The 20767-nt window shown below is 31.0% G+C and overlaps 4 protein-coding genes and 1 long non-coding RNA gene across 10 annotated transcripts; 2 read left to right on the forward strand and 3 right to left on the reverse strand.

The window, feature by feature from the left end:
• The first annotated feature begins 378 nt into the window (after nucleotides 1-378).
• Nucleotides 379-10316, forward strand: LOC136782820 (galactoside 2-alpha-L-fucosyltransferase Sec1-like). Its single transcript, XM_066742507.1, has 4 exons — nucleotides 379-717; nucleotides 5301-5536; nucleotides 7037-7785; nucleotides 7876-10316. The coding sequence occupies exons 3-4, from the start codon at nucleotides 7322-7324 to the stop codon at nucleotides 8414-8416; spliced, it is 1005 nt and encodes a 334-aa protein (XP_066598604.1). The 5' UTR covers nucleotides 379-717; nucleotides 5301-5536; nucleotides 7037-7321; the 3' UTR covers nucleotides 8417-10316.
• Nucleotides 10317-10453: 137 nt separating this feature from the next.
• On the reverse strand, nucleotides 10454-13291 carry Gas8 (Growth arrest specific protein 8). Its single transcript, XM_066742506.1, has 8 exons — nucleotides 12948-13291; nucleotides 12618-12838; nucleotides 12287-12548; nucleotides 11956-12216; nucleotides 11729-11896; nucleotides 11574-11660; nucleotides 11291-11500; nucleotides 10454-11218 (listed from the first exon to the last, which is right to left on the reverse strand). The coding sequence occupies exons 1-8, from the start codon at nucleotides 12948-12950 to the stop codon at nucleotides 11024-11026; spliced, it is 1407 nt and encodes a 468-aa protein (XP_066598603.1). The 5' UTR covers nucleotides 12951-13291; the 3' UTR covers nucleotides 10454-11023.
• Nucleotides 13292-13594: 303 nt separating this feature from the next.
• Nucleotides 13595-19723, reverse strand: fbl (pantothenate kinase 3 fbl). Of its 6 annotated transcripts, XM_066742594.1 has the most exons (12): nucleotides 19431-19722; nucleotides 18538-18928; nucleotides 18354-18470; nucleotides 17093-17274; nucleotides 16571-16749; nucleotides 16285-16458; nucleotides 16058-16225; nucleotides 15902-15978; nucleotides 15650-15826; nucleotides 15223-15376; nucleotides 15034-15147; nucleotides 13595-14938 (listed from the first exon to the last, which is right to left on the reverse strand). In XM_066742594.1, the coding sequence occupies exons 4-12, from the start codon at nucleotides 17214-17216 to the stop codon at nucleotides 14885-14887; spliced, it is 1221 nt and encodes a 406-aa protein (XP_066598691.1). In that variant the 5' UTR covers nucleotides 17217-17274; nucleotides 18354-18470; nucleotides 18538-18928; nucleotides 19431-19722; the 3' UTR covers nucleotides 13595-14884. The 6 variants fall into 6 exon arrangements, with proteins under 6 accessions (XP_066598691.1, XP_066598692.1, XP_066598696.1 ...); XM_066742595.1 differs by lacking the exon at nucleotides 18538-18928; XM_066742599.1 differs by lacking the exon at nucleotides 19431-19722 and having other exon boundaries at nucleotides 17108-17274; nucleotides 18538-19014.
• Nucleotides 18796-19828, forward strand: LOC136782878 (uncharacterized). Its single transcript, XR_010824182.1, has 2 exons — nucleotides 18796-18930; nucleotides 19013-19828. It is a non-coding gene; the product is annotated as an uncharacterized lncRNA (long non-coding RNA).
• On the reverse strand, nucleotides 19819-20760 carry rtp (retinophilin). The gene is made up of 4 exons (XM_066742603.1): nucleotides 20620-20760; nucleotides 20344-20527; nucleotides 20151-20260; nucleotides 19819-20068 (listed from the first exon to the last, which is right to left on the reverse strand). The coding sequence occupies exons 1-4, from the start codon at nucleotides 20627-20629 to the stop codon at nucleotides 19920-19922; spliced, it is 453 nt and encodes a 150-aa protein (XP_066598700.1). The 5' UTR covers nucleotides 20630-20760; the 3' UTR covers nucleotides 19819-19919.
• Nucleotides 20761-20767: the final 7 nt, after the last annotated feature.

Below are 20767 nucleotides of genomic sequence, written 5' to 3' on the forward strand. Positions count from 1 at the left end.
GGAAAAAATGTATGTGCAGCAAGTATATAGTTATTTACATAACCACCCTCTCGCAATATTCATTAAATAGCAAAGGTTACATATTAAAGACATACTTTTCTTTGACATTTCGATTATCCCTGTTTCCATGACCAAAAGCCGGCTCTTCAGAGCCAACAAGGAAACTTCCACGCAAAGTAAACAAAGACTGTTCAATCTACAGTATTCGGTTAAGTATATTTGCTTGACCTACTAATAGCGCTGTTTACTATTACGATCGATTAATCAAATGTAATTTGGATTGATTGAAATAAACATCCTACTGTCATTATAGTAACATAACTTGCGGCTCCTTTGACCAAAACAAATTATTCGATCTATACGTTCCTTCTCGAAATTTGGTGCTTGAACATTGCAAAAAGCAATATTTTTATTTGTCGTTTTTACGCTAGTTCAATAATAGAGGCTTCGTTTGGTCCATTTTACCTTCGTATACGATCTATAAAGCGCTTCCTGTTTCTTCTTTTTAAAAGTACGAGACGTGAGCGGACGTGTACACGAATATAGACTGGTATATCAGTGGTTCACATTGTAAATTCATATGGTCGTTAACAGTTCGCTAAGTAAGGTTGATTTTCCAACGCTGTGCATCTTAAATATTCCAAGAGTAGACACTTTCATTTCCGAGTATTTCCGGCTGGAGAAATATTATCATAGGAAATTATGTCCGAAATACTGGTGAGTTCTGCGGTCCGATTCCGTTTGACCGAGTTTTCCTTAGTTTGTTACATAATTGTAATGTACGTATTATGTATACACATGGTTGCGATTTCGCACGAAATATCGCATTTGATTTGCTTTACGGGAAATCTCTATTTTTGCCACATTGCTATAGTAATATATGACTGTACATGGTAGTATGACTCCAAAATTGTGCATACCGGGTTAAATATTCCTTCGAAAAGCCCAGGATATATTAAAAGCTTCACATACGCAATTAAGATAAACAATTAAAATTTTCTGTTATTCAGATAACTTCTAATCTTCCAACACGAAATTAATGTTTTGTCTGTACAAATACTTCTATGCTTATTATAGAAACGGTAATTACGTTCTGTATTTTAATTTAAATTATCATTTAAATAAGTACTAGTGAGTTGCCAGTAATATAGAGAGATAATACGAGAGGGTACCATGCCATAACGTACAATTGCTTCCCTTTACTTCTCAAGGGTTTAAGCTCCTTAAGGACCTAAATAATTAACTGTACAAATCTTCGCAGAATGTTTATCTCTCTCGACAAATTTTTCAAAGTAAATCAGCTTAATTATATCATATTGCTAATATATAACTGATATTTTTAATAAGTAATTAGTATTAATTCCAATAACATTTTATAATCTGAAAAAGTAGTTAATTAAATTTACAGCAGTAAATTGAAACTCTTGGTGATAATTATACGAGAATACAACTGGGTTGCAAATAGTTTTTAATTGTTGGGGAATTGGAAGTACATAGTAAAGAGGAAAATATCAGATGTAGAGTCGAGTAAGAATGAGATGGAAGGTGAGTGTGTTTGTTCGTTAGTGTGTGTGTGTGTGTATATATGCGTGCGTGTAAGAGAGAGAGAGAGAGAGAGAGAGAGATAAATGGTTAAAGAGGCAAGGAGCAAAAGAGAAATAGGCGCTCGTTGGAAAAGGGAAGCGTGTGCCACTAGAGTGCGAGGAGATAGGGGAAGTACTGGTTTGGCATCTACGCAATTTCCTTCATTAGCATCGAATTTCCGTAGGATACCGGTTTTCCCTACTCCTCCTGCCCACTTCCCTCGTGTAAACCAAATCCCTGAGCTTGCTGAGATACACTGTACGTAGTACCCTCGTTGTCACCACCCACTGCAATTTCGTTAGTAAACCGAAGCTGTACCTAAATACACGTCCATATAGTATACAACCCTCCCCTCTCCATACCTACCTCGTCATAGGGAGGACCAACCAGCGCACGACCTCCCTGTTTCGTCAACTTTCCTGGCTGCGGGACACACTCTAATATTATTATACTAGTACGCCAGATAATAAGTTGATTTACCAGTTAACAACTTGCAGTTTGATTTACGCCAAGATCATCTCGCTATATTTTCAATACAACTACTTCTCAGTTAGAGAGGGAAAGAAAGAGAGAGAGAGAGAACAGCTTTATAATTCAATCGCTGCATTTTGCATATCAGATTAAATAAGATTTGCGAAATCTCGTTAAAAACTTCAATTAGATCTTTGAATTAAGCTTATTAAGAGAAAGATAGAATTAATTTACGTGTAACGAGTACCTATGTAGTATCTTGATGCACTTTTAGGATAAGCATATATAGATATACCTTTATACATTACACTCTTTTATTATTAATATTAATTTTACAATGAAAAATGGATTGAAAGAAAATATCAAAATACGGAACGAAAATTAGTTGGACTGGTCAGGATACAGAACACGTAGCAGATTTTGCACGGACAAATCTTTTACATGTATCTTCTATGTGTTCGAACTATCGAGAGCTTCGAATGGTTCCGACAATTCAAGATGTTTTGCTGTTCCATATAGTATGACACACTTCTGATAGAAAGCGACGGTAGCCAAAGGTTTACCGCTATTGTTGCTATACAACATCATTTATACCTGGTTTGTGTTTGTATAATACTGTACTATATTATTAGAGCCAATTTTTAAAATTACAAATACATTATAAAAATATGTTAGATTGAAAGAACATATCGTACGTATATAAAGAGTATATTGCTTAAAGTCACAGGGATAATACGGAAAACGCTATTCGATCTGCGCAGGCTGAACCGTTAGCTCAGGATTCTCGATCAAACTTCGTTTAGCTCGATTCCCAGCTAGCGAAATGCAATTTAAGCGCAAACTTTCTATGCAACACCGGGTTAACTAGGCGCTGCTGCACAACACAAAAGCTCTGCAAGCCAAAACTGCCTACATTAAAATCTTTTTTACCTACACTAGTACAGTATATACTACACTATTTATACACCTTTCTGTTCGCTTCATTTCCTTCATATCTACGCTTCAATTCCATCTATCACGCTCCATATTCTTTCTTGCCTTCGACTTAAATTATTGATTTAATTTAATTCTTAAATATTCAAATAAATAATTAAATATTTCTCAACGCAATGCGTTTAAAAATTACGCGTACTCAATTTGACAGATTTAATTAACTTATAAATTGATAGACAGGTACAAATCGAACGACATCTGAAAGGTTTATACGCGACATTAACTTATTGTTACTATTTATATATATAGTAAAAATAAAGTTATTTTTTCGAAAAGGGATCAAGTATGCAAAATAATGCAGATTGTCGTGACAATACATAATAAAAAAGATACTAAAATAGACAAAACTTCGATTCCAATTTGAAAAAAGTGAAATAATAACCGAGACAAAATATTGACTGGTTTTCGTTTCGTTTTCGTACTTTGTAGGTCGATTTGTTTACAAACGCGTGAGCCAGGCTGAAAATTAGAGATTAAAGGCAGACATTTCGCGTGTGACGCATGAATATTATACATTTCTATAACCAAATTTGATTATATGCAGAAAATGTAGATTAATATTTACATCGAATAAAAAAGCGTTGAATTTTTTGTAATCCGGCAGGAGTTTTCTCAGCAGACACGTGACCACGTAAAATCAATTCAAAACGTTCCCTTTATGCAAATTCACTAATGCGTTTCGCGCTCTTTGAATTCGCCAGTTATCACGTAGGGGTGAGAATGGAATATTTTGGTAAGCAAGCTACGGGTGAGCAAAAAGCTGGCCGATGCGTCGTTGCAGATGGCAAGAGAGATCGAGGGGGATGAAGAAGCTTGGGATTTTTAAGCACAGCAAGGGAGGCTTGTCGATGGTAAAGGGTTTTGCGAAAGAAGGGCGCACCTATCTATAAAAGACGACCTGTCAATACCACGAAATTCGTACATGCTATTTCAATCGTTATTCTCTACCTTTGGTGGTTTCATCCTGAAGGCATATCCCTCCCTCCCCTCCTTTCCCCTACCCTTGTGCACACGCATACCACCACACACGCATTCTACAGGGTGTCCGGCAATTCAATATCACTGACCCGCACTGTTTTTATAGGATGAGAAACAATGTTGCAATTTTTGCTTAGTACTATTGCTGATAGGGTGCTATATTCTAGAAATTATAAGCAACTATACAACCGTTGTAACAACGAGTAAAAACTTTTTGAAAAAAGTTGGAGCTTGACTTAGTATGAACTGTAAGTGATAGTTAATCAAAAGAAAGGTAATAACGAAAACGGAAATTATTAAAGAGTGACAGAGCGACGGAAACTAAGAGAATATGAAACACCCTGTATGTTGCTCGTATTTCCGGTAGTGCATGTTTCTACCCCGTTGCAACTGATTGGATGCAACCGCGCAAGACTCTATACACATTGAGCTCTTCGAAATTCACTGTCTTATCGTTTGACAAGACGATCGAACGAAAAGATGAACAGGGAACGCTGCGATTGACTTTCTTCTCCCAATTTTTCCGCAACGTCTACTTGCTTAAGGGAAATTTCAATGTATATATTGAGATCGAACCAAAAATGCACAAAGAATAGTCGACAAATAAAGTTTTCCCTATATTGTCAGAGTCTTTTTGTTCGGCAAATATTTTTTCATACTAATACTATGTTTAAAAACTACAGATAATATTATTTACGAATGATAAAATAAACAACATTGACGAAAGATTAAAAAATCCACAGCTATAGTCTGAATGACACATAAATAGAATCAGAAAGACCTACAACATATGCAGGTCCATTTTACATCACGTCGTATTGTATTTATTATCTACACAATTTTTATTACATTAGTTTTCATTCGCGTTTGATTACCAATTTTCGAATCGATAAAATACTATCGTTAACACAGAGTTCGCGTTGTTATCTAGGGGTAGATTTGTCAACAGAGGGTAGCTAAAGCTGCGACGGAAAATTATCTGCGCAGACGCTAATACCAACCACGGATATTTCAGTCTCGAAGTTGGTGGATCGAGAAGCGCTGCAAGCTTCGAACAGTCACTGCAGCTAGTAGTCAAAGCCGGCGTAGTTCTGATCTGACCGGGGAGTAGCTAAAAAATCCATACGGCTCGTCTGGGTCTGACGGATATACCCTATCATTTGACGTCATTCGTCACGATAGGTTCCTTGAAATTTCGTTATGATAAGCCAATATGTATCAAATACGATAGTGCTGCCTTGATCGTCAGTTGAGAAGCTATACTTATTTTGAAGGGATTGAAGCCATAAGAAAAGCCAATGGAGGGCCATAGAATTATCGGACCCTGTCAAAAGCAGCTGATCGCAATAGAAAGGAACTCTCTGCAAAGCGTCAGAACGCAGCCACGAGGCACGCACTGATAATTTGGTATGGATAGAAGAACCATGTACAAATATTCAATACAAAGCTTTGGCTTAGAACGCGGTAGATTGCATATTTCACAAAAAGAAGAGGATCCCCCCCAGGTCGAGTAAGTTAATTGCCTCTTGAATTTTTTTCTTTCATCACTAGTCCCGTATTCCATTCACGCGTTAACGTCGCGCTTTGTCGTGAACGCTCAACACCTTCCTTTTCCCCTTGCTCCTTTGTTCAAACAAGTGTTACTAGAATGATCCCTGAAAGTTTCTGGCACGTTCTCACCTTTTCCAACACTCTAATGATCCCACATTTAAGACCGTTTCGATGTTCATTAAGGCGTATAATAGTTGAATGAAGCTGGAACATATTAAAGAACTATACTTCACCTATTTGGCGCGAAACATTAATCAATAGAGAATAATTATATTTCAAGGATATATAACCTCGATGTATGTAGACTGAAAGGAGGATATGCATGATTCTATTAAACATAATTAGTGTATATACATGCATATGTATAAATATTGTACATCTGCCTTTAATCCAAATCTCTTTAAAAATTTATTTAAGCAACAATTTATTACTAATCAACGTATGACCATTTTAAATACAAGACACATTCGACTTAACACTAAATTTATCAATAAATTTTTTACACACACACGTATATATATTTACATTTAGAAAGGTTAATTTGAGCGCTCAATAGTAGGTTTAGTGTTGATTACGAATATTGGACTCATATAGTAAATGCTTGATATTTCACGCGAGGAATATAGTCAGTTATAACCTGATTGATAGGGTTAACGGTGTAGTTATTGGATATCTATATAGACTCTCAAGTTTTACTCGACTATTTCATCAGTCTCTTCAAGTGCATATCACTCGTGGAAAAAAATTGGTTTTAACGGTTTAGTCAAAATTACAAATTTTCCCTGAGTTATCACAATTTTCCGTGAAATATTAAACATTATTCTAATATAAAGATAATCTTTAGAGCTTTACGTAGAACCAAATCCCTTCGATTCTGAAATGATAATTATTACAGTGCAGAACAGTAAAATTCACTATGTAAGAAAAAAGAATAAATTATCCCCTCAATCACTAGATGACAATTATTACGTTTTAAAGACAATTTCAGTAAATTTACTTATTTACAAACTGTAAGTAATATTTATTATTTTACCAATTCTGCATTGAAAAATTGAAATAGTGTCATCTTGCAATTGAGAGGATTTGCTGTCATGCCAGTATGACAATTTTTACAGTTTTATTTTTTCAGCATACTCATAAAACTCGTGCCCTTTTTTGTTGTGTAGTCTACAATATGAACCAGCTATAAAGTCACAGTATCCTTTTTATAAAGAATTTCTGGTGAATCCCTATACTGTTTTTTAATGAATATGTAAACATTCTTGCTATCTCTCGACGAAATATTTAGTCATTACAATATTGGCACTTGTGTCAGATTTTTCAAATAAATCTGACTAATAACTATACCGTTTACCCTACTTTAATTGAAAATAAAGATTGATACGTCAAGTGAACTTTGAAATTGAGTCTTAAGGTATACTATATCTATATTATTATAATTATTTATAATTTTAAAAAGATGTACATCGTGAAAGGAAGAACAAAAGACACTTGTAGATACGGAATGCCGGACTAGCGTGGTAATTATCACTTGGAAAACGCGAGATCGCACGCGAGAGAGAAAGAGAGACAGTGAGTGAGAGGTGGAGAGGGCTGAGAGGGAAAGTGGAAGAAAGAGAGATAGAGAAAGAGAAAAAAGGCAATGAGAAGGCACGCGATAGTGTGAAAGAAGAAAATTGAGCGAAGGAGAAAGGTGAAAAGTATAATAAAAAGCAATTGGATCGCAAAAATAATAGCGGTGATAATGAGTCATGCTCAACAGCACGTGCTTGCAAGCGCTATAGTTCTCGCGCTGATAGTGGTCTTCGGCATCCATGTCTTCTTCTTCCCCATGTACACCTCCAGCCCTCCTGCAAGAAGGACTAAAATCTCTACTTACGAACAAGCACTTTGCCATACGACCCTGAAACCTGGCAAGATACCACCGGAATGGAGGAACCCATGCCCAAAATATGGAATCGTATCAGCGGTTCAGGGTGGCAGACTGGGCAATCAGATCTGGGAGTACGCGTCGGTATGGGCCACTGCTAGGAGAACGGGCCTTGAACCATTCATGCCAAGATGTATTTTGAAGACCCTGGAGGAACATTTTGAGAACCTGAGCATTCCTCCCCTCAGCTACATCGGACGCTGCACTCTCGACGCTGGCCAAATTGTCAACTCGCTGAGCCAATGGAACAGCACCGAGCAGAATATCATTATACCCAGGTAACGACAACACGCGAGTTTGTTTATTTCGATGCAGGAGAAAATTTTACTGTTCATCGAAGATAATCCTCGTGTCTCGTTGAATTTTAGACATACCGCCTCGTGGTCGCTGATTCTTATGTGGCTGGATGACGTGCGAAGGGAATTCACATTTAAGCCAAAGTTAAAAGCGCATGCCGAAACTGTGCTGAGAAGCGTAGCTGAGCAGTTTAATTTATTAAAACCGACATACGTAAGTATTCACGTCCGAAGAACGGATTACGTAGATTACCTGTGGCAAAAGCTGAAAGTGCGACCAGCTCCGATCAGCTACTACTTAACAGCGATGGACTATTTTGTTGGCAAGTATAAGAACGTTGTTTTCGTAGTAACGAGCGACAACATAATTTGGTGCAAGTACAACTTACGCAGCAAAAGGCACAGGGTTAGCTTTGTATCGGACATTAACGGTAAAGGTCCTGGGAATGACCTGGCGATCCTCTCTATGTGCAATCATAGTATTATAGATTATGGTACTTATGGTTCGTTTGGTGCTATTTTAGCTGCTGGTGAAACTGTAGTCTACAATGTTACATCATACTTTTCTACCCTGATTGCGGAAGCTCTACCAAATTGGAGAATAATGAGCTGAACAGAAATCAAAATTAATTAGTACAATGCAAATCACGCGAACAAACATTAACGCATTCTTTATTAATTCGGCTTATAGATTAGACGGAATTTCCAAGTCAAAGTACTCTTAGAAATAATATCTTTTCCTGCTTTAGTACGATAAAATATAAGCCAAACAAGTCCCACCGCCTTGCTATTTCATAATTAGTGTAATTTACTCTATATGTTTTATTTTTAACAAACATTTTTTTTCGGATTTATAGCGATAAATATTTCAAAGAAACGACAATCAGTTAGTTCCTTATTTTCTCATTAATTCTATTTGGATTGGTCATTCAATATCCAAATAGATACAATTAAACATCTATATTCAATCTTCTTGCATTATACAAATTATTTAGATAAATTTATCTCATTAAGCCTGAGCGATTAAGCTATAAATTTTTATCATTTAGGAAAGAGTCTCGTGTCATCGGTATTTTTTATGAAATTAAAACTTTCAAATCATAAGATTAAAATAGTTAATCTTATTAGATATAAGATAAGTCTAACAAGTCTCTATATGAAAAAAGAAATCGAATGAAAGTTCTGTGCCATGCTTCAATCATATTTACAAATATTATATTTACCCTAAGAATATTATGCACGTGGCTTTTATTGCAATTTCATTCTATACAGTAAATAATACTCGTGCTATCGTTAGATCGTTTATAGTATATAGATAATAATCCAATTACAAGATTTAAGAATATATGAAATTTCCAACTATGAGAATATTTACATTGGAACAAAGGACCACAAATATTCAAAAATTAAGCAGATGCTTATTTTTTCTACAAGTTATAATTTTTATTAATACGGCCCTTTAGACAAATCAGGGGCTTTCTTCCAAACTCGATAGTAGTAGATATTATTATTCAAATTGCTTTAAAAATTTCATTCTAAACATTGATTTTCTGCAATTACAGAAAGTAGTAATAAGGCTGTTTATTATATTTGAATACCAGAAACAAAGCAAAAACATTATTGAATTACCAAAAGATTTTTTGACAAATAATTTTGTAGAGTATTCTCTCAATTAGTTTATTACTAAGTACAATACGCGTAGCCACGTTTTTAACACAATTCCCATATATCTATATATAGTATAGGACCCACCATAAAACGCTCCAAGCATGCAGGTAAGAAACAGTTTATGCTTATCTTTGTAACTTTTAAAGATATAGAACTTTTGCATCAAAATGCTCTGCCTGAATACAAATAGTAAGAGATTTCGAAAAAAAAAATAATATCTCTTTGAGCTACAGAGATACAGACAGTCTTGCAATTATGCTCTGGATCGTTTTAATTTGTGGCAAATCCTACGTACTAGACACAGTTGTACTCTTCACTCGTTGCTATTATGACGTACAATGATTTAAGCTGTGATTATATTTCTCATTGTGCCAAAACTCCTATCGTACGCGCCCGTACAAATACAGTTATATGCAGTTCTTTACACATATGTATATTACAAAATTATATCTATACAAAAATATTGTATAATATTTACAAATATATAAAATCCTGCGAAATACTTTATATTATTATCATTTAAAGAATATGTCTAGACCACGATAACGTATTTTGTAAAATTTGCTATACAAATGAGATTTTTAATTTATATTTTCGGTTGATAAATTTATTTGATATTACCTAAAATTGTTTCCAACCTGTAGTTTTGATTATTCAAAATAATACATTTCCGGTATTTCGCTTGTATAACATATTGTTCAATATTGTTAAATGGAGCTCAAAATGTAACTGAAGATCAGTAAAAAAATGGTTCATTCATGCCAAATAAAAATATTGGCCGATATATTTGCACATAATACCACTCTATGTAAATTTGTTTCATATTAAATGACTATGTGACCTGATATTTGACTTGCATTAATTACAAAGTAAGTTAGGAAGCATATTTATGTCTATTTATAAGCTTATTCATATAATATATAAAAAATTAATATATAGTCGTCTTCAACGTATTTTTGCCTGTTTGTTGTTTAGTGGAAGAAAGTAAATACTTATAAGGAAAGCTTTCATATATAGAGATCAATTAAATATAATTCTCCTATACTAAAAAAGTTGAAAACAATGAAATTGTATAATTTAGATTTAAAATTATAGTAAAATGAGAGTGTGTTTATAAGTTATTTATATAAGTTTGAAGGAGGACTTAAAAAAGTACATAATTTTAGTGTGATGAAAGTATGTAAATTAAGACTGTACAACCCACAGGCAATAATACTCTCTGTACATTCTCTGTGATAAATTTATATAATTTTTCGAGACAATTGATGTCTTTTTCTGATAATTATTTGTTGTAAAAAATATTTAAAGCTACATGTTAAAATATAAAAATATATTAACGTTAATTATATATATACATATATAGTTACTATATACAAATATTGGTGTTACGTAATACTCTTGCACTTGTAGCTATTGGAATAAATAAATTTAATGAGTAATAATAAAAAATGTCTATAAATACACATATATTTTATAGCAAAAAAATTTTTTTTTATTCTAATAGTATATTATAATAGGATGAGTTTAAATATCGCAAATTACCGATTAGATGTTAAGTTGAATTGAATTTAAACTCCTTGCAAAATTTTCTTACGCGTGTAGGCTGGAAATTTAATTCTGTTGACGGAATTCCATGTTCCTTTAATTTCTTCTCATAGGATGTTAATAATTCATCGTGTGCTTTACAAATTTTTGCAAATTCATGTTGAAGCTCCTTAATGGCAACATTTTTATTTTGTAACAGGTCCTAGAATAAAGCATTTAAAAATTGAAAATATTTGTATGTTTCCTTAATGAATATTAGAATTACAATAATTACCTCTAATTTCTTATTAACATTAACAACAGTAGCTGGATCTAACTGAGCTGCAACCAATATTTCATTAATTTGTATTTCACGTTGCTCTAATGTATCTGTGATTTTCTCAAGCTTCTTCTCTAAAAGTACATTTTTCATTCCCGTTTTTTGTTGAAGTTCAAGTATAGCAGATATAAATCTTGAACGAAGGGCATCACGTTCAGCTTCGCACTGCATCAAATTAATAATAATTCGTTAAAAGATTAATAACTCCATATAACTTAATATATACATATAATTATACCCTCTCAAAATTTTCTTCAAGAACTTCATTTTCACGTTTTATATTTTCAAAATCTTTCTGAGATTTAAATAATTTTCTTTTTGTATACTAGAAAATTAAACAGTTAAGAAATAGCTTATGTAATAGCTGTATTACTTTCAAATATTAAAACTTACTGATAAATATTGTTTGTCTTTATTATAATTAGTAAGCTGGCGTGTACAATCTCCTAATTTTTCTTGAGTAACTTTTAAAACAGCATTGATCTTTTTATTTTCATTAATCAACTCTCGCATTTGTTTTTTCATACGTTCTTCATTAGTTTTCATTGATTCCATTTGCTCCTAAGTAGATAAATTATAAACTTACAAATTTGAACAACCAAGTCATGTATTTTATATACCTTTAGTGCTTTTATCAATGATAAATTATTGGTGGTAATATCATTATAATAAGTTTTTATTTCATTAAACGCGATTTCATGATTTTTAATAAGAGTTGAAATTTGAGTATTTTTTCTTTCCTCAACCTCTGTTAATTCCATTTGATGTTTTAAATTTAATGATTCATATTGATCAGAGAGCTTTTGATCATATTTCTTTTCCATTTCTATCGCCTCTGATTCAAACTGCTTCATTAGTTTATTTGTTTCTTCCTCATTTTTCTGTAAAATATTCAAAATTCATTTATTTAATAAATAAAATTAACAGATACGTAAGTAGCTATTTTTGTACCAGTTTCAAAGCATGGACTTCATTTAAATGAGACAGCTCACATTCCTTTTGCAACTTTTTCAATTGCTTTTTATCCTTCAATAATTCATTTTCCTGAACAAGATAATCATCTTGAGATAATTTTAAAGCAACCATGTGTTCTGCTTTCGATTCTGATAAATTTGTTTGGTGCTCGTACATTAGATGCTTCACTTTTTGCTTATACAACTTTAAATCTGCTTCATGCTTCTCTATTAATTCCTCTTTCTCTCTCTCTACATTTCTTAACATATAAATATTACATTAATCGAATTTAAATAATAGTAAAAGTTAAGTTGTTGAGAAATTATACCTTAATGTGGCATTTGCTTCATCTAACTGATGCCTAGTGATTTCCCAAAAGGTTCTAAGTTTATCCCGCTCCAATTGGAAAAAATTTCTTTCTTCTCTTTCCCTCTCCATCTCTTCTAATATTTTATGTGCATATATTTCTAACTGCTCTCTGTTCATTTTGGTTGTGTCTACACCATCTACTGTATCAATTCCTTTCCCTTTCTTAGCTTTCTTGGGACCCTATTTAATTTAAGTCAAAAGCAAAAAGAGTTCAATAATGGATTATTTTCTTACTTTTTAACAATAAAATGCTTTACTAAATTTATAGCTCAACTTAAAATGTACATACCATTGTTATACCAGTTATAACTTTCTTACGTTCCAAAAAAATTCAAGTTTTTAACTAAATTGTATAAGAAGTATATATAAGCAGTAAAGGTAAAATAAAAAATTCAGATTACAGTAAAGAAACACCATTGACTATCAAATCTCCTTTAAATATTAAAATATTCCAAAGTAGTATAAGTAACCACAGTAAACCAGTTCCTTAATGTTTGGATATACAATATATACACGTTACTAAGCAACGGTAAAGCGGAACAATCCGACTAATAGTATTAACTGTCATAAAAGTAATAAAGTTATTGTTCTATTACTATACTTTTTACTTAAGGCATTTAATTTGAAAGTAGAATAAGTTCAGTACATGTACAAGTCCATTTAAAAAAAAAAGGATATAGATTAATGATTACAATTGTGACAGACATACTAAATTTGATCTTTTACCGAAATTATCATGAATAGTCTGTAGACAAATAGATTTATTCTATTTTAAAATAAAACACATCTCACATGCATACTTTAAATTAAATTTGGTAGTTAAAATAATACTTGACATAATTGGATTAACAGAATTAATTAATGGGCTGATAACACCAATATTTCATTAAGCTAGAACAAGAAACCTGATTTGAAAGTAATGAATTTGACACACAATTTATAATTATAATATATATTTTTAAAAACCTTACATACGCCTTTCTTATGCACATACATACATATAATAAAAAATATCCTGACTTCCCATATTACATAAATCCCATTCTAAAGTTCTATTAAACATTGTATACTAAATACAATTATTTTTTACTGGCCAACCATTGCGTATTATAATATGATTCAACCTTTAAGCAAGTATAATATGTATATGCTCTTTCGTATAAATATTTTGAAAGATATATTTGTTTTGCGATTACTATTAATATTAGAGCAAATGTCTAAACGTTTAAATGAGCCAAACAGATTTTAAGAAGTTTAGAAGATATAAACATGAAAAAAAATTGCAGATTATATTTTACAATTATAATTTATATTCTATTCGTATTTGTGTAAAAATTGGCATTGGTAAAGTCTATAGTATACCTATTATCTTTCACCCAACATAATTAAAAGAGGGCATGCATCAATATCTAGTTCTGTACAATTTACGTAAAATTCCAATTTTAATATACGATTTTTGTGCAATCATTCCAATAAAGATACAGTTCATATCACTTATATAATAATGAAGTGCTCGCACAATGAACGATCATAACAACCTGTATATTGCTTATGAGTGTGAACATTTATATATTAATTTTAAATAAAAAAAATTTAATTAATTTAAAACTTGATTTCATGTATATATATATACATATCTTATGTACACGTATTATAATTAAATTATATACAGCAAACTATATCGTTATTAACTCATAGATATTAAAACTACACAAAATACTAAATTATAGCATATTGCATAAAGGTTGATTAATTGTACAAAAAAGGAAAAACATGTGTAATATTTGATATATGTATATATATACATATTAAAAAGAAAATTAAAATGAGAAACTTAAAAAAATGGTGAGGTAGAACTATTCTAAATGAAATGTAAACAATACTTCGATGAACCGTGGGCATTTAGATTTAGTCCATCGTTACTACGTATAAATTGCAAAGTTGTGCCCTTTTACTTAAGACTAAACGATAATTACGTAGCTTATTTGAAACAAACTGTTTTGATCAATAGTAGCATGAATAGTATAATTATTCCATTAAGATAAAGTATAATAAAAGAATGATTTTTTGTTCAGCTTTGTCTAATTGTTTAAAGCTACGCATTTAACGTTTTAATCCCTGAACATTTAATAAAAGTATAAGAAAAATAAATAATCCTGTTGAATCAGTGATTGCAAGAAATTCAATAAATCAACTGGAATGGTATGTTTAAGAGATTTTAGTAATTCAATTTGTTTCTCCATTAAACTGTAATAAACAACCAACTGCTCCAAAGTAACCCTGGAAGGAAAAAAGGGTAAAATACTAATTTTTTCTTAGACTATGTAAATTACGACTTTACATTAAGCAATAATTAGCTAAAATTATAATATTACTTCATGTTCTAAGAAGAGAGCTTTCATAGTTCCTTTTGACCAATAATCCATAGCATATGCTAGAAGTTTCATAGATATTGGATTTACCCGAAGAAAATTTCCAACAAAAACCACCTGCAATTAAAAATAATACTACATTACTGAGATCCTAAAATTTCGAAAAAAAAAAATATTTATCAAAATAATTACCCTTTCAATTTTTTCATTAACTGCACACATACGCGCAATGGATCCAATATTATTTGTAATAGTAACAAGAGTTGCATGCGCCAAATCTTCTTTAGAAACTGCGTTTCGACGGTCTTTAGAATTCATCTGTCCAAAACTGTACACATCGAGAAAACTTAACATACATGCAATTATTAGAAAAGAAAAAGATTACAAAGACCATCTACAAGAAACGTGTTAACAGAAATTTGAAAGTAAGTGAATGAAGCATGCATTATTAACTAAGATTAACAATTAAACCTTTTATTTTTAGATACTGGTAACCGATTTTATATATTGATTAGCAGAATATTCAATGTGAGGAAAAAAGAAATAGCCTTAGTGATCAATTTTAAATATCTTAAACCAATGGAATACAAAGCGAATTCTGTATTTGGATCAAGATTACCTGCTTGCAACAAGATCTCCAGGTAAACCAAATGGCCCATAGTCACCTCCATAAATATCTTTTACTAACTTGTCTACTCTTCTATTATCCCCCCCTGTTGCTAATTCTATTGCCTCCTCAAAAGTATTACAGCCAGTTAATAAACAACATAGCCCCAAAAATGTGCCTCCTCCTAAGCTATATATGGAGCAAAAATTTGGTTTATTTATCTTTGTAAATCTCTATGTGCAAATAAAATTTCTAGGTACTTACCTTGTCCCAGATATTCTTTTGTAATTATCTGCACCATATACAGCTAAAATGCTTACACCGGAGCCTATATTTACAAGCTGAAAAAAAAGTACTATATGAGAGAGCACACACACACAAAATCATAATCCAAACTATATTTGTCAGAATGAAACTTACCAGGAAAGGATATGGCTCAGAAAAATCATATGGAATTTTTTGACATTTGTTATCATCTGTAGGGTAAGTCCAGTAATAACATTCACGTGGATTAGTCATTTCTATGTAAAGCATTCCACGTATTAAACTATCCAACTCATCAAATTTAGCTAAATTCATATTAACTTCCTAAAATAAATTATCTTTCTGTATAAAGAAGGACTTTTAAAATTTCAAACTATTATTACCTGTTTAAAATTATCTTCAAACTTGTATGCTCCACCGCCTGTAGCACAAACTGTTGTCAGCAAACTAGCCATACCTTTCAATTTTGCTAGTGCCAGAAAATTGCCCATCTCACTTGTTGGGAATCTTATAAAATGTAAAGTACCCCTTCTACCTCTAATACAGACATTATCCATCTGTGACACAAAAGTACACGATTTATTTTTTGTTATTAATTAATAAATTATCCTGTAATACCTATTCTATAAATAACTTATCTATTTAATAAAATTTTTATATATAGAATACCTGTAAATGGGTATCTCGATGACCAGTTTTCCCATATGCAGAATTTTTAGTTAAGTAACGTCTAATATTCTTTAATATTTCAACTTCTGCATCAGCTTCGTCTCTAGTTATATCTTTGGGCTCAAAGTAGACTAATTTTGACAATGTACCTCCTATGTCCATCCCAAACCATGGCATTGCTATGCACAGAATTTTTTATATAATATAAGTAAATATATAAATATATATATTTTCTTAAATGATAAAATTACATAAAAATAATTAAAACATCAGGAAGCACAATAACAGCAGATAATGACAAATGAAATCAAAACTATAGTTTCTATTTTAAGCATGCATTCGTGCACTTATAGTCAAATATAATAATAAATGCAATCATCAGAAGGAATAAAATAATTACTCTAATTATTTACAGTATTAGTTAATAGAAAAGAAAGCATAGATGTTAACTAAAAAAAGAAAATTTAAAAAAAGCATAACTTGTTCATAAATAATAAACTTTGCGAGACTAAGCACACATACAATTCACTGACTCACAAGGTGGTGAATTGTTTTTGGATTCTTTGGCTACTGCCTCTGCACCAGTAAAACCATTGGATGCCATTACTCTTGAATCTAAACAACTCTTGTAGCTTTGTGGGCTCATTGTAAGATTACTAATTATTTAATTCATTCCTCCGCTGTCTATTGATTTTTCCTCTGTACTATAACAAAAAATCTTAATCTTATTATCCATGTAAATAATTTTACATAAGTGTTTCATTCAAACTAAAACAAACTTTCTCTCCAACACAAGTTGCAACTCTGAAATCAAAGATTCTAATGACAAACTATCAAAGATTTTCAATGACTTTGCCTTGCTTGCAAGACACAATACTTTTTTACACAGCTGTAAATGTGTTTATCTTCAAACGTAGTTAAAGCCAAAGGTTACTACTTCATTAATATACCATGAGCAGGAAGCATGAATAGATATTAACATAATTAAAGCTATACAAACGTACTTGATGTAAAATATCCTAAATTTCAAAGTTTAAACATGTAAAAAGTATTCATTTTTGAAGTTAGTATTTTACAATATGTATTTAAAATGCTTTTTTAATCATAAATAAGGATGTATCATGCTGATGAAATACATTATATAAGTCAAAGTTCAGCATTAAAATGGAGTTTTTCAAGTGAAGGTAAAATATTTTAAAAGTTATTGATGCGCTTTAACTAAATATTATAATAAAAGTATTTATAACCATTTAAATTATAACTTAATAAATAGTTAAAAAAATAATTTATTATTCTAAAATAATACAATGAGGATATTTTTAACAATATTCCTATAAATATATTACCTTTTTTAAAAATTAAAATTTACTAAATGAAAAATATATGTAAAATTAAACAAAAAATAATTAAATGCTTAATTAGAAACTTTGAAAACTTTATAAAAGTTTAGGGCTATTTACTTAAAAATAAACTGATATTCTTCGATTAAAGTTGAAGCTTTTAAAATGTGACGATTTCATTTTACTAAAAAGAAGCTTAGACCCTTTTTAAATATCTAACATTTAATTTCTTTTTTAAAAATGTTAATACCAATCCTACAACCAATATCACAATTTTTTTTACATAATAACATTAAATGAATTAAGATTACTTAAAAAGATATTTAAGTTATATGTAAACATAAAATGTATATATACATATATACAAACTAATAATGATTGTATATATTTTATAAATATGCACACACATATTTAAATGTATACAAAGTAATAGGCTCTCTTACCTTCATAATAATTGACGATTTAACCATGTTTTAATAATTAATATAAAATTCATCAATTTGTAATCAACCTTCAAATTTAAACATCTCTTCGTCGATATTATTGACGCGTATTACAACCTATATTGTAACAATACCGAAATTTAATTAAAAAACATTGTTAAAACTATTATACTACGCTACTTACGATAGTAATTATTACAGCAATAAAAAGAATCCTACAATTTTTCGTTAAAATTATATCAAAATTCAAATCCACTGTAGCAAATATAAATGATAATTAAATAAAATTGTGCGTTGAAACTTAATTGAAACGTAATGCGACTGCGAAGGGATAAAAATTTACTAACTGTACTACGTACGGGACCTGTCAGGAAATAGGACAAGGAATGAAGTGGAATGAAGGAATTAGTAGTACCGCAGGTCACACTCACACGGCACACCGAGACCGAGTCACACGCAGGTAGTTACATACAGACCATACAGTTACATAGAATGAGTTGGTTCGGTTGAATTCAAGCAGGTAGAAGTGGTAAAACTCAGGTAGAAGTAGAAGGTAGAACAGGCACTCACTTTACCTGTAAATGTTTTCTTATTTTCTAAATGAAACTACTTATATTATGATAAGATATAATTATAAGGTAACCAAACTATTTCTGCAGATCATTCGAAGCATGATTCAAAGACACTGATAAACGCTGCATGATTTATGTTTTATATCCCTTATCGCCAATTACTGAATCGATTAAGCAATAGTAGTACATATATATATAAGTGATCAAATCGTACTAGTTTTTATTTTATAATTATCTACGACTAAAGTTATACCCTTTGTAAATCAGTTTTCTTTAACCTATTAATTAAAGTTTTTAAAAATAAAATCTTTTATATTTAGTACTTTAACTTTCATCAATTATTCTAAATGTTATAGCCTAAAGCAGCCCAACGCCTACCTAAAGAAGCTTTTGTGTGTGTATTTACATGATTATGTATACGCATATACATAAATACCGTATATTCTTATGATGATAATTTAATGACAGCGTGCGTATTAGGTTAGTTAAAGAAGGTTATACAAACCTGATTTCAATTCTTCGTCTACTAGAAGTTATCATGTAACAATATAAGAATATATAACGCATATGAATTAATCAAATATTAATTGCTCGAATGCATAAAAAAATTGTGACTTGTATTATTAATTCCATTCTACGCGTCAGAAGAGAGGAGTGATATTTTACAGCACGATTGTGTGTGTATTCGTAACTATCACGCGATTCTACGTATTACGTATGAATATAATGACTACAAATACCATCAGATTTTTACAAATTGTAGAAGGTCAAAAGTACTTTATATTAAATTACTTTTAATTGAGATAAGATTTATTCAATTTTAAAGTATATTATGGTTTTTCTCAAAATCAATGACTGTTTATTAATAAGTTTTGCAAGAAATAAATCCTTCATTTTCTCTTATTAAGGTATTTTATTATTTATTTGATATTACACAACTAAGTTTTTTTAACACACTACTTTTTGACATACTCCCTTTAATTTCTCTTGTGATTTAATTACATTGGGCACGTGCCATCATTGATAATTTTTGTGCCTTTTGAACTATATCTGGACATCTTCTGCGACGTACAAGCCTACAGTCTTGAAAGAATCCTTCATTCCTTGGAAAACCATGAGATCCATCTGCATAAGTTACTAAACCTAAAAAATTACATTTATACATAATTATTAACAGTTCTTTCCATTTAGTTACAAAGTGCTATATCGGAGTGTATTTACTGACCAAGTCCCCAAACTCTTCCACCCCTAAATTCTCCCTCAAATTTCATACCATCAGCTCTCCAAAATACCCCATGACCATGAAACCATCCTTGCATAAATTCACCCTCATATCTGATACATTAAAAATGAACAGTTGACCAATTATTAGTAGAAAAATATTTAAGAAATTTAAAGGTGACTATATTAATACTCACTTGGCACCATCTGGAAACACTATAATACCTAGTCCAGAGTATAATCCATTTTGAAAAGCTCCATCATATCGGGTACCATCCATAAGTTGTAGTGATCCAGCTCCATGCTTTAAACCTTTTCCATTCCAATCACCAATATATTTTGTACCATCATCATACTTATATGCACCTGTTTTTACTATACCTATTACTCACAAAATATAAATGTTAAAAGTAAATTACTTTTGTCTACCAGGAATATTTAAATCACTGAATAATTGATAACAGTGCTCTTACCATCCCCCATGTTTGCTGCAAACTAAATATAATGATTGTATCCAATACTAATTTAATTACTAAAGAATCAATGCTTTAATTTAATTATACATATAGTCAATAAATATCTACTATTCTGAAAACATTTACAAATCATCAAAAGTTTTTT

Source organism: Prorops nasuta, unplaced genomic scaffold (genome assembly GCF_024137725.1).
Source record: "Prorops nasuta isolate Cenicafe-Biocafe unplaced genomic scaffold, Cenicafe_Pnas_1.2 PNAS00030, whole genome shotgun sequence".
Taxonomy (NCBI): domain Eukaryota; kingdom Metazoa; phylum Arthropoda; class Insecta; order Hymenoptera; family Bethylidae; genus Prorops; species Prorops nasuta.

Excerpts from the sequence above, each read along its gene's own strand:
- rtp (XM_066742603.1), bottom strand. Across the intron at positions 20,261-20,343 it reads GTGTTTCCAGATGGTGCCAA|ATATGAGGGTGAATTTATGC; the intron begins GTGAGTATTAAT and ends TTAATGTATCAG. Across the intron at positions 20,069-20,150 it reads TGGAAGAGTTTGGGGACTTG|GTTTAGTAACTTATGCAGAT; the intron begins GTCAGTAAATAC and ends GTAATTTTTTAG.
- Gas8 (XM_066742506.1), bottom strand. Across the intron at positions 11,897-11,955 it reads CATTGATAAAAGCACTAAAG|GAGCAAATGGAATCAATGAA; the intron begins GTATATAAAATA and ends TTATCTACTTAG. Across the intron at positions 11,219-11,290 it reads ATGTTAATAAGAAATTAGAG|GACCTGTTACAAAATAAAAA; the intron begins GTAATTATTGTA and ends GCTTTATTCTAG.
- LOC136782820 (XM_066742507.1), top strand. The coding sequence starts at position 7,322 with ATGAGTCATGCTCAACAGCACGTGCTTGCAAGCGCTATAGTTCTCGCG. Across the intron at positions 7,786-7,875 it reads CAGAATATCATTATACCCAG|ACATACCGCCTCGTGGTCGC; the intron begins GTAACGACAACA and ends GTTGAATTTTAG.
- fbl (XM_066742597.1), bottom strand. The coding sequence starts at position 17,216 with ATGAGCCCACAAAGCTACAAGAGTTGTTTAGATTCAAGAGTAATGGCA. Across the intron at positions 15,979-16,057 it reads CTGAGCCATATCCTTTCCTG|CTTGTAAATATAGGCTCCGG; the intron begins GTAAGTTTCATT and ends CTTTTTTTTCAG. Across the intron at positions 15,148-15,222 it reads TTAATGAAAAAATTGAAAGG|GTGGTTTTTGTTGGAAATTT; the intron begins GTAATTATTTTG and ends TTTTAATTGCAG.